General features: G+C 44.2%; 1 protein-coding gene across 4 annotated transcripts in view; it reads left to right on the top strand.

Annotated features, from left to right (window-relative positions):
- EPG5 (ectopic P-granules 5 autophagy tethering factor) overlaps positions 1-11888 on the top strand; it is a 101467-nt gene extending 89579 nt beyond the window's left edge. For all 4 annotated transcript variants that reach the window (XM_072732280.1, XM_025997047.2, XM_072732282.1 and 1 more), the window contains exons 40-44: positions 2511-2753; positions 4251-4467; positions 4648-4863; positions 7454-7568; positions 9934-11888. In XM_072732280.1, the coding sequence (XP_072588381.1) occupies positions 2511-2753; positions 4251-4467; positions 4648-4863; positions 7454-7568; positions 9934-10116 (974 nt within the window). In that variant the 3' untranslated portion in view covers positions 10117-11888. The remainder of the gene's footprint in view (positions 1-2510; positions 2754-4250; positions 4468-4647; positions 4864-7453; positions 7569-9933) is intronic.
- Positions 11889-13300: the final 1412 nt, after the last annotated feature.

Below are 13300 nucleotides of genomic sequence, written 5' to 3'. Positions count from 1 at the left end.
GAGCCAGTTAACAGCCAACTTTGAAAAGTCAAGAGTGCACGTGTAATTTGTAAGGCAACCACTGTAAGAATGTTGGAATGGTGTTTAACCTCCAGACCAAAAGAGAAAAAGTAGAATAAGAAATAATGAAAAGAAGTAAAAGAGAGAAAAAGGAATGTAGAATAGGAGGAATAAATGGAAAGTATATTGTAAGATAGTAGATTTAGACTCAGTTACATCAGTAATTACATTAAATATGAGTGACAAAAATTATCACACTGGATACAAGAAAGAAGAAAAACACAACCCAGTAGAAAAAATGAACAAGACCCTTGAGTTGATATTCTACAAAAGAGAATATCTAATATTCATGGAAAGGTGCTAACCATATTAATAATTAGGGAAATGCATATAGTGACAGGTGATGATACATCCACCAGAATGAATACAGTTAAAGTTTCAATACAAAATTGGTGAATATGTGGATCAGTATAACTCATCTGCTGATCACAGAGGGAATTGGTACAACCATTTTTAAAAGTTGGGCATCCATCATCTACTAGTTTATATATTCTATGACTCAGAATTCTAACCCTTGAAATATTCCAAAAGAAATGCACCTGTGCCCTGAGAAATGTGAACAGTGTCTATAGGTATGTATCTGAGGGAGTCCACGACCAGAAACAACCCATGTTTTTAGTAGGAAGGTTGAGTTGTTGTATATCCACATAATAGAATGTAGCATTCAGAATCTGCCACCACATGGGTGAATCTCACAAACGTTTTAATGCTTATTTAAATACTGTTTGAAAATAGGCAACTCTAGTATTTAGGGAAGCATAGCAATTGAAAGCTAGTGTTGCTGTCTGAGTTGGTTGGAATTGGTGAACCAAAAATTAATTGGAATTTCTTGAATACATCTGCCATATAGACTTACCGCACTGCATATATAATGTGGTAGTGAAAAAGCAGATTCTGGAACCAGACTAACTGGGCTTTCCACTTGCTAATAACCATGTGATCTTGGGCAAATTGTATAACTTCATTTGCAAAATGGATATAATAATTGTACTGTTTCATATGCATACTGTAAGCATGGAATGAGATAGTGCACCTATCCCTTTAGTATCATCCCCTCTAGCCAGTAACACCCAATTGATGTTAAAAGAAAAAAAGAAAAATTAGCAAGTGATACTGGAGAAATGGTTCTAGAATTGATCAAATGTGTTTAGGCTGTGAAGGTCATATAATAGCTGGCCAAGCACAGGAGAGGAGGGCATTTTAGAAAGCTCTTCATTAGAAGAGTGACAGGATCAGATCTGGTTTTTAAGAAAACATTTGTTGACTGTATTGATGATGCATAGGGAGAGGAAAGGGTGGGATCTATTAGGAGGCTTACTGTACTAGTTTTTTGTTACTGAGTCATCCTTAAAAGGCAAATTATAATTACAGTTGCTTTTGAACTGAACTTCGGAGTTACGGCCTTAGAGAAGAATGCATGTACCCACAGGAATACATGACAAAATACGTACTCACGCACATATATTGTTGAGCTTACGTCTAGAACTTTGGTTTCTGAAGTCCATGCTTGATAAGTAGGTCTTGTAGTAACATTAAATTAGTAACTTGCAGGTGGGCAAGTTTGATTTAATGGTGTGGCGAGTAAGACCCAGACTCCTCTGCTCTCACTCGTATGAATACCAAAGCCTTGTTGTGACAAAGCCCCATTTCTGGTCTATTAAAAAATGTTACCTAGCTCAAGGAGAGCTAGAAGTACTTGGTAGAAACTATAGCCTGTTGAATAGTTTTCTCTACAAATTCCTGGTAAAAGAGGTTTTCTATTTTGAGATGAGAGGAAGGAACCCACCTCAGTAACCTGCTCATTTGCAGGTCTCTTGTCCAATGAATTTGCTTTTTCTTGCATGCTGTGCACCTTTCATCTTTCAATTTTTTGGAAAGACTTATTTATATTATCAGTCTGCCCACTTTTTTTATTTAAAAAAAAAAACAAAAGATGCTAAGTTAGCTCTTTTAAGAAGGCTTAAAAAGATTTTTCTCTTCCTTCTATATTTAGTTTTAAGTAATAATAATCTCTCTTCCTTATAAATTACTCCAGAATATCGACAGCTTTGGCAACGATGAGAGCAGAGGTATTTTTTTTCTAGCCAGTTTACCAGTTGACTTCTGAGATCTGTGTATTCGGTTTTCCAAATGAGCAAATTTTGGCAGCTAAATTCTAAGTAAGCATGTTCTGATAAATAATTTAGTCTTCCATACCAGCTTGATATGTGTCTTTATGAAAGGATTACTCGGCCACCTGCTGTAACCAGGGATCTCTGGGTGGTTCCTTACTGTGCCCTTAAAAAGTACTGACGTGCAGTATCTGATCCTTAACAGCCAAGCACCATCCAGAGTACTCGCTCTGGTCCTTCAAGTGTGGTCCTAAGATGTGCCTGGAGTGCAGCCGAGGTTGCTCACATGCCCGTGGCTGTTCCGGCAGCCTCTTATGGTGTGTCTGTGTTCCCTTGCAGACATGGACAGCCAGACCCGCCACATGGCCCTCAGCAGCCTCTTTATGGAAGTCCTAATGATGATGAACAATGCCACTATTCCGACAGCAGAGTTCCTCCGGGGCAGTGTGCGGACCTGGATTGGGCAGAAAGTGCACGGGCTGGTGGTCCTGCCCCTCTTAACAGCAGCCTGTCAGAGCCTGGCTTCTGTCCGCCACATGGCTGAGACCACAGAAGCCTGCATTGCTGCCTACTTCAAAGAAGGTATGAAGCTCCTTTTAGGGTGGTCCTTTCCAGGGGAGATTGAAGCTTTATCACAAGGAGGTACCTTTTCAGACCCTCCCCAATGGGTGATTGTACCATTCAGATTTCCTTGTTAATATAGCTGATACTTTAGTATGTATTTTGTTTGCAAAGATCTGTGGTTAGCATGAGAACCTATGGCCCGTGTCTGTTAGTACAACCATGTTTCTGGGGAGGGAACCTCTAATTCATTTTATGGTGGATTTAGAGGTCAGGCTCGCCCTTTTATGGTAGACACATCGTGTAAGTCACAAGCCTAGCCATACTCTTCAAATGCTATAAACCAGAATCTTTATATAAGACCCCTATGTTATTTTTCTATTTTTGTCACTTGTTAAAATGAATTTTCATGTAAGTCTTTCATTGATTTTTGTCACATCTTTTGAACTATTACAAAGAGGTCAATTCCCATCCCACTCCTCCCTTTTTAATATTTTTCTTATTCCCTAAACTCTGATTCTGGAAACAACATGGTCTGGTTAAGAATTGTTCAGGTTAGCACTACTCCACTCTGATACCCAGTAACACATCATTGTGCATACAGTAGGAGAGAAAGAAGTATATTAGAGCAAGAATGCCAGGAGATGACCATAACTCACATCTGCCCTTTCTTGGCCACCCATGACATGTCCCCATGTTCCCCCATGGAAGGTGCTGTGCATGTCACCATCTCCCCATGGTCATTTCCCCACCCCCCAAAGAATTGAGAACAATTAGGATAATACTCCTGCTTCAAATTCACTCATGTTACTAAAATCAAAACAATTTTTTTCAATCGATTTCCTTTGAAGTGTGAGTCTAGCTAAGCTTTGAAAAGTGGAAATACTTCAGTTGGATAGAGTAATAAGAATTTTCCTTGGGGGATCCCTGGGTGGCGCAGCGGTTTGGCGCCTGCCTTTGGCCCAGGGCGCGATCCTGGAGACCTGGGATCGAATCCCACATCAGGCTCCCGGTGCATGGAGCCTGCTTCTCCCTCTGCCTATGTCTGCCTCTCTCTATCTCTCTTTCTCTCTCCTCCTCCCCCACTCTGTGTCTCTCATGAATAAATAAAATCTAAAAAAAAAAAAAAAAAAAAAAAAGAATTTTCCTTGGAAAAGCTTAAGTATTCATAACATACTTAAGTGTTAAAAGGTATTAGATGAAGTTAAGACCATTAGTTGATTGGACAAGCCACTGGTGTCTACCTGCAATTTTAATGACCATAGAATGATGAGAAGAGTTAACTGCGAGAACACAGTGCTTAGTTCTGACTTCTGTCCCTCTGCAGTGGCTAGCGGGGGCATAGGCAGTTAGTGTGTTAGGTTTCTAGTCTGAGCCACCATGCATGTGTCCCTTGGTTGCTCTCCAGGGCCCACATGGGCTTGACTTAAAGCCTAAAGTTAAAAGATGCATTACAGCAGTTAAATGATTTGATTCCTGTTTTTATCTTGCTATCTTTTCTTGGTGTTCTTTTCTTAGGTTCCCTCAATCAGAATTTAGGATGGGGCCCCATTCTGGTGTCCCTTCAAGTGCCTGAGCTCACCATAGAAGAATTTCTGCAAGAATGCCTGTCCCTCAGCAGTTACCTGACTCTTTATGTCTACTTGCTTCAGTGTTTAAATAGTGAACAGACTCTAAGGAACGAAATGAAAGTGCTGCTTCTCTTAAGCAAGTGGTTGGAACAGGTGTATCCAAGGTGTGTTGGCCCTATGGCTATACTATTGCACTCACTATATTCATATTATTACGTGTTAGCCTAAGCTTTTAAAGTACTAAATGTCTTTTCTACATAAAATTCAAATGTGGACTTTCAGTTAAATGGGAGCAGAAAGAATCCACTTCTGATTTTATTTTCCTCCTGGGCCTCCCTCCGCAGCTCCATGCAGGATGAGGCCAAGCTGTTCCTGTGGTGGCACCAAGTCCTGCAGCTGTCCCTGATTCAGACAGAGCAGAGTGACTCAGTCTTGATAGAATCTGTCATTCGAGTTCTGCTCATGCTTCAGAGCAGGCTGAGCCTGCTGGCCGAGGAGAGGCTCAGCTCTGGGCTGTTGGGGGCAATTGGGCTGGGCCGGAAGTCCCCCCTGTCTAACAGGTAAGGAAGTACCTACCCCTGCTCTCCTAAGGGGGCCTCGGCATCTGCTCCTCCTCAGGGATTGTGACACTTTGGTAGGTTTTTTGACTTAGGGGTAGGATCCCCCCAGATTAAGGAGAAAAAAAAAAAAAAGGCAACACCTGATTACATCTTTATATTTTAAAAAACATGTTTATTTTTTTCTCATTTGTTTAAATAATAAATTTATTTTTTATTGGTGTTCAATTTGCCAACATACAGAATAACACCCAGTGCTCATCCCATCAAGTGCCCCCCTCAGTGCCCGTCACCCATTCACCCCCACCCCCTGCCCTCCTCCCCTTCCACCACCCCTAGTTCGTTTCCCAGAGTTAGGAGTCTTCATGTTCTGTCTCCCTTTCTGATATTTCCTTTTTTTTTTTTTTAATTTTTATTTATTTTTGATAGAGAGAGAGAGAGGCAGAGACACAGGCAGAGGGAGAAGCAGGCTCCATGCACGGGGAGCCCGACATGGGATTCGATCCCGGGTCTCCAGGATCGCGCCCTGGGCCAAAGGCAGGCGCCAAACCGCTGCGCCACCCAGGGATCCCCCTTTTCTGATATTTCCTACCCATTTCTTCTCCCTTCCTTTCTATTCCCTTTCACTATTATTTATATTCCCCAAATGAATGAGACCATATAATGTTTGTCCTTCTCCTATTGACTTACTTCACTCAGCATAATACCCTCCAGTTCTATCCACGTTGAAGCAAATGGTGGGTATTTGTCGTTTCTAATGGCTGAGTAATATCCCATTGTATACATAAACCACATCTTCTTTATCCATTCATCTTTCGATGGACACCGAGGATCCTTCCACAGTTTGGCTATTGTGGACATTGCTGCTATAAACATCGGGGTGCAGGTATCCCAGCATTTCATTGCATCTGTATCTTTGGGGTAAATCCCCAGCAATGCAATTGCTGGGTCGTTTTCATGTTTAAAGAATGTTTTTCTAGTAGCATCTCTTGTTGCATTTTGACTTTGTAACCTGACCACAGTCCTGATGTCTCTCTGGTTCTGAGCCAGTGATGATGTGCAAGGTTTGGTTAAAACACCCACTTAGCTGCTTCACTGCATACTTTGTCAGGGCAGTCCAGGTCCCATGAGGGACTTCGTCTCCTAGAGCTCTAAGTCAAGATGAGTTAAAATTAACTGATAAGAATAAGTAATGAGAAACAAGTCTAAGTTTTTGTTGCTAAATACTCCAAGGCATGAAAGAATTTGCCACTAGCCTCCCAATTTATCTCACTTATTTGCATAATGGTTTTCTTTCCAAAGCCTTATCAGTGTTGAAGAGAGTTCTCTTACCGTTCTGATGTCAGCATTCTTATGGAGTAGCCCATCCTCTTGCTGCAACTTCGGGAATCACTTTGTCCAAACCAGTTCACATCATGTTTCTTTGTGATAGAATTTAGCAGGAGTATGTGATTTTGATTCCCTTAAATCGTGATAGACTACACATAACACTAAGTTTATTATGACAGCCCTTTTAAACTGTACAATTCAGTAGCAGTTAGTTCATACACAATGTTGTTGCAACCGTCACCATTGTGTCCTTCCAGAATGTTTCTGCCACCCCAGCAGGAAATCCCATATTCATGAAATAGGTACTCCCTGAACCCCTCTCCCCTGCATCTTGGCAGCCACCAGCTGATTTTCTGATTTATTGTATCTATTCTGGACATCTCATATAAATGGAATCATCTAGTATGTGTGTCTTGCTTCTGTGACTTTGAATGAAGTTTCAAGACTCGTCCATGTTTTATCATATATCTACCTCATTTCTTTTAATGGCTGAGTAATATTCTGCGGTATGGATGTCCCACATTTTGTTTATCCAATCATCAGTTGATAGGCATTTGGGTTGTTTACACTTTTTGGCTGTTGTGAAGAGTGCCGCTATAAAATTCATTTACAGATTTCTGTTAAAACACCTGCTTTCCATTCTTTTGAGTATATGCCCAGGAGCAAAATTGATGGGTCATAAGGTCACTCTCTGCTTAGGTTACTGAGTAACTGCCAGAACCTGTTTTCCTGTGCCATTTCTCATACTCACTAGTGATGTCTGAGAGTTCCAATTATTCTACGTGTTGGCAACGCTTTTATTCTTGAGTCTGAATTTTGCTTACATTGTTTAGGCATTGATAATGGAAAGAAGATGAACACTTCTTCTTGATCACTGTTAAGATTTTCCTGCAGAAGGGGGCACCTTAGTGGGTCAGTCAGTTGAGCATCTGTCTGCCTTTGGCTAGGTCATGATCCCAGGGTCCTGGGATTGAGCCCCACATCAGGCTCCCTGCTCAGTGGGGAGTCCGCTTCTCCCTTTCCCTCTGCCTCTCTCCTTGCTTGTGCTCTCTTTCTCTCTCTCTCAAATAAATAAATAAAATCTAAAAAGTTTTCTTGCAGGGGCTAGCAACATTAGGTCTGGAATGTGTTTATCTTGTTTTTAAAGAGAAACTGTGGTATTTATTTTAAAATCTTTGCTTTAAAAAAAAAATAAATAAAAAATAAATAAATAAAATCTTTGCTTTAATAGTCACTTACTTCTGACCTCTTCCTAACACCCAAGGTTTCGAGTGGTGGCTCGAGGCATGGCCGCCTTCCTTTCAGTTCAGGTTCCTTCGGAGGATCAGATCCGTTTGAAGCCTGGCTCGGAATTACATCTGACCCCAAAAGCTCAACAGGTCAGTAAAAACAGTGTTACCATTATGGGGTAGGAGTCCTCCAGCAGGCCTGCTCAGGAGGCAGATGGGTGGCAGCTGTGGTCCTTACACATGATAACAACACAATGACATGACTTACTGGAGTGGCTCTTCAGTATGTTGGCTGTTGTGAAGAGTGCCGCTATAAAATTCATTTACAGATTTCTGTTAAAACACCTGCTTTCCATTCTTTTGAGTATATGCCCAGGAGCAAAATTGATGGGTCATAAGGTTCTGGGTCATGGTCTATGTTCTGGTAAATGGTTAGTGCATATGGCTGCCTCGGATTTTGGACCATCTTTGTAGGTGCTTGCCTAGAGCACTGTCAGTGCCATTGTACAAGAAGCAGGGCCATGGGCAAGCCAGCCAGTCTGATGAACATGACTGTGTGCTAACCGGCCGGTCACCTGCTGGGGGTTGGGGGCTGGCACGGACAATGGAGCCACAGCCTAGACTGATTAGGTAGGCTGAGCTCTAACTTGGAACCAAGGAAGGGGGTCCTGTTTATGAGTCTGGACATTAACCACTGTTGGCTGCTGTTGGAATAACCAACCATGGACAGAATGGCAGCTATGAGAAATTATAGTTTGTTCTAAAAACACGGAGAAAGGCCACATGGCAGTGGTCCCATCCCCATAACTATTTGCATCTGTAAACTAGCTTGCCACATGCATACAGAAGAGTCTCAGGTAAAATGATGGCAAGCATTCTTGAGTCCTCACTACATGGCTGGCACTGTTGTAAATTTTAACTCACTTGAAATGAATGAGTTAAAGTTTTAACTCATTGAATCCTTATAACCCCTTGTACCATAGAAAGTGTGTCTATCCTGGTTGTGCAGTGAGGAAGTGGAGCAGAGAGGGCGGGGCCGAGACTCACTCAGGCTGGTGGCTCTGGCTTCCCTCTCTGTGCTGCGCAGTCCTCTCTGTGAATGGTAGGCGCTCACACCCCCAGCTCTCCCTCCCTTGCAGCCTTGCAGAGTCTGAGCCAGCCACATTCAAGGTGATCTCTTGGTTATTAAGAGCACACATCCAGTGATCCAGTCAGCAGGTTCTTTGCAGGCTTCTTGGTTTCTCTAATACCCGATACATGTCACAGACCTGACAACTGCTATTCGAGTCCCTAATGTCATCTGGAGCCATGTGTGAATTGTCATAGGTAGGCAGGCAATTCTCCCCAGGGCCGGTTATGAAGTCAGCATGATGCATTTCCAGGTGTATTTAAGAAGTCCAATGCTAGCAGGTCCCCTGGGCCTCACCTCTGCCTTCATTCCCTTAGAGTGAGGACTTCTACGTGTCCCCATTGATCCTGTTCTTAGGTTGAACTCTCTTCACACAGCAGTTAGGTTGGTACCCAAATCTCTTCAGTTTAGCTTCCACTCCAAAACGTCCTTCTTCAGCCATTTATTTCTAAGCTGCTGGTTCATTTACCATCCTCAGAATCTTCATCCTTGTTTACTGAGCCAAGCAAATTCCACCATTTAATCTGTATTCTCTAGTGTAGTGGTCACTGTATCTGAGAGGGGAAGGTGTGGGGGACTTTATGGACATATTCACCATCCCTGGTGGTGGGTGAGCCTGTATAGCTGGAAAATAAAACTCTCCCTCCACCAAGAACCATTGTTCCGATTTTGTTTTCTCCAAATAGTCTTTTTCTCTTCTCCCACTATGAAGAAAGGACAGTATAAAATTATGGAATTAAAAAATATTTTTCCTTATTCCCAAAGAGGGCTACGGGAACACCTTCATTGTAATGATCATTGTAATGGGCAAAGCCGGAGGAACTTGATTTGTACTTTGTTGACTTGATAGAACTACCTTATTGTTTACCCTCAGCAGCTCTCAGATACTGGTTTCTTTTGAATTTCCTACAGTTAGTTTAATATGTTTAGTTTAATAACATGATTTTTGTAACCTAAGAACAAATCCGACAGCAAATCCAACATCTCACAGGCGACTGGCACCAGGGATTTCCAGTTTGGGCTCTAGGAGGAGAGGCAGCAGGTGGGAAGGGTTCTGTGCTTGCACGGGCGTGAAGGAGGACGAGGCAGTAGGCCAGCCTGCTTGTAGCAGTGGCTGTCCATGGGGAAGGTTTGAGACATAGCACAGGCCAGGAAGAGGGAAGGCAGGATTGTGGAAGGCGGCAGAAGCCAGAGAAGCTTGAGTTGCTGGCTCAACTCAGTGGTCCCACTGTGGTTAATCACTGCCTGCCTTTGGGACTCCTCCTCCTAGATCTGTAGGTTCTCGGAGGCTCACAGTTGTACCAGATAACGGCAGGTGTGCTGCACCTGTGGGAATCATATTATATGCGTCCATATGGTTAACCCTTGTGTCTTTGTGTCTTTTAGGCTCTAACTGCTCTTGAATCCTTGACCTCAAGTAAGCAGTATGTTGAATACCAGAACCAGATATCACAAGCTGCACAATTTATAAAGCATCCTGGCCATTGCCTCCAAGATGGAAAAAGCTTCCTGGCTCTTCTTGTTAACTGTCTCTATCCAGAAGTGCATTATTTGGACAACATACGATAGTAACACTGAGTATCACAAGAAACCCTATTGCTGTTTATGTTTACATTTAACTTTGCTGTTGCACAAGTAACTTTGCTCAGTCTCACTGCAGAGCTCAGTTTGGCCAATGAGTTAGTTGCATCCCGACTGAGATGCAAGTCGGGAGGCACTAAATAATTCTGTCACGCATGCGCACATGTGTATGCGTGTGTATGTGTGCTTTCTTAGTTCTAGAAACTTCCGGGGGCCTTTTTAGTTTTTATGTTTACCCAACAAGAAACTTACTAAGTCTCACTTGGGCACAGAGCCACTCTCAGCTGCTGGATCCCCAGTCACCTCATAGGACCCCGCCCGGGGCTCTTTTGTATCCCTGTTTTATTTAAATGTCAAGAATACTGTGCCAGATCTAACTGCTTTGGGAATCATGTAGAACCCTCACTTTCGAATCCCATTTATGTTCCTTCAAGGTGTAAAACAAGCTTTGAAAATTTCTGCATTTCTCAAATATGGGGAAATAACACCAGCTTAAAAGTATCCCTTCCCTCAGAATGGAGGTAAGAATGTTGAATTAAAGCAAGTCATTGTCTAAAAAGTGGCCACTTGATCCTGCTTATAGTGGATGGCAGAGATGGTGACAAGTCCATTCCCATCCAGCTGTGGTCCTCATGGAGAAGATGCCCGTGTCAACCTAGGTGGCACGCTGGTGGCATGTGATGAGCAGGCTGTGCACAGGCGTGTTTTGTTTGATCCCTTGGTGGAGGGTGGGGTCATTATAGACATAATCCATGTTGAGCCTGTCCCAGCCTATTCCCTCATTCCCATGGCTCCCCCAGCCCCTGGAGACATCAAAGTTTGCAACTCTTGGTAGATAGCAGGCTTGGAATCTGAAAGCTTTGCTGTCTAGAGAGAGAGACAGTCTGAGACCTTGATGCTCTGTTCCCTGCTTGTTTCTTCATCCCACATCTAAACTCAGATGAAGTCAGCATACCTGCTGAAGCTCTGGTCTGTGGAAAGTTGGCTTTTCCCCGTAGCCCTGTGCCTTTTGTTGTTTACAGCTCACTCCTTCCCAACACCCACCTGTAGCCTTGCCTTGTCCTGTTGCCAGCGTCTTGTTCTTATTGTTTGCCCCGCAGAATGAGCAGTTTGACTTTTGTCTTCCTCATTCCCTTGGCTCAGAATTGATTTTGTTTGTTCAGCTTGCATACCATGTCTTCTGTTCATAGGCTACTTATAACCCAAGGATATTTATCTAAAAACATCTGAACTGAGCTCCTAGCAGGGGGTAGGGATGTAGGTTAACAGAGTGATTGTCTCTTTTCAGATACCCTTTTGGAGTGCTTCCCCTGTGTGGAAGGGTACAGGAGCTTTCCTTCCTTTTGAACTTCTCTAGTTGGACAGAACACTCTGCCTCACAGATGACGATCACCCCTGTGCAGCCTCCACATTGGTGGAGGGCACCAGGTGCCATCTCAAGAGGGGCACATCACAGAGCTAGCCTGGGTTTGGCTTCTCCCCATTGTCAACATCAGTCAGCTTCCCTGTGCTGTGTAAGAAAATGGTAGAAGCTGTGAGCAGTTTGGTGGCCGGTTTGGCCACAGATGTTTTGTGACAGGAAGGGTTTTGCGTCTGAGGAAGCTGAAATTATTGATATCCTAGAATGTGAAAATTTTGAGTGACAGTATGTACATTTTAAAGAAAATTATGATGAATCTATTAATTTTCAAAGGTTTGTAATATTTATAATGTGTTTGGTCTGTAAAAATTATAATAAATAAAATCACTCTTTGGTTGTAGCTGGCAAGAATATGAATTTTAGGGCCCTCACACTATCCTGTCAGGGATTGCAGTTAAAGTGGATGCAGACTCTTAGGCCTATTTTCCTCTATCTCACCTGCCACTGGAACTGGACCATCAGGGATGGTCCATGAGAGCGCCTCCTCTCTAACTCCTTCGTGCACATCAACAGTGGAAGCTCTGCTTGCCATACAGCCTCCTCAGAGTGGCTCTGGGCTAAGAAAGCACTTTCAAGACAGTGTGATAAGATAGTTCCAAAGGTGGCAGCGCTGCTGTCGCCTCCTGGAGCAGAACAGACCTCCTCCCATTGGCTTCCAGGAGTGATGTACCTTTGCTGCCAAGTGGTCTCAGTGTGGGGTGCAGAGGGCCAGTTTCCAAGACCGTTGCCTGCTTTGAGCTCGCACAGACCTTCCCCTCGTGTGCCTCTGGGCGGCAACTGGCCAAGGACGGGCACCTCCCCTGCTTCTGCACCCGTCTCCCCCCGGCTCTGCAGCACCAGAGGACATGTCCGAGGCACATTCCATCTTCCCCCATCTCCTGGCTCCTGCACCAGCCATGACAAGGGAAGCTGGGAAGAAGCTGGAAGGCACAGATGCTGAGGACTGGAGGTTGTGCTCGTGCGTCTGCTCAGCCTGATGGAGGAGCCAGGACCCATGTGCAGGTCCCCACAGCTCCTGGGTCCTCAGAGAACCTCCTGATCTGTTTGGGGCTCAGTCATACCTGCTTCCTGGTGTTGCCTGAGTGTCTCTGTTCTCAGGCGGAACAAGCCTGTCCAAAAAATGAAAACCCCCAGAGGAGCCTAATGTCACTTTAATCAAGTGCCAACCCCGTTCCCCCAATCAGTTGCTAATGTCAGTGTGTCCAATTGTCCAGGCTAGTAGAGTGTTCATGCCCTTTCTTCCTTTGAATGAAAGTGATACGCAGTGTTTCTACTGGGTTTTTAATACTGAGATTACGGATTTCTTCTGGAGCAGGCAGCAAATGCTGTAGAATCCTGACTTTTGACGTCAGCAGGGTCATTAAAGCTCATCTGGTCCCGCCTCTCTCAGCAGGCATCCCTAGCCCTGCCCTTCCAGCCTCCTCTCCTGACCCTCTCCCACCTCCCCTCTGCCTCCTCTCCCCGCCGGCCCCGCCCCCAGACCTGTAGTCCCGCCCCCATGGACACGTCCAGGTGGCCCTAGGCCAGCTACCCTCCCACCCCGTACCCCCAGTACTGCTCTATATTGTGCTTTGGCTGGAGCAGGCCAGCCAGGCAGGGGCTGGTCTCACTCCTCAGACAAATCTTCCACCATTTCCAGCCCTCATCACACCTCCAACCCCACTCGTCCACCCCTGGTCTCCAGGCTGAGTGCTCAGTGCCTTTTGCTGGTCCTCATCCCCTGAACATCTAACAGGGCTGCTCTTTGGGAAA

The sequence above is a fragment of the Vulpes vulpes genome, chromosome 13 (genome assembly GCF_048418805.1).
Source record: "Vulpes vulpes isolate BD-2025 chromosome 13, VulVul3, whole genome shotgun sequence".
Classification (NCBI taxonomy): domain Eukaryota; kingdom Metazoa; phylum Chordata; class Mammalia; order Carnivora; family Canidae; genus Vulpes; species Vulpes vulpes.
This window is presented reverse-complemented; position numbering and strand designations above follow the sequence as displayed.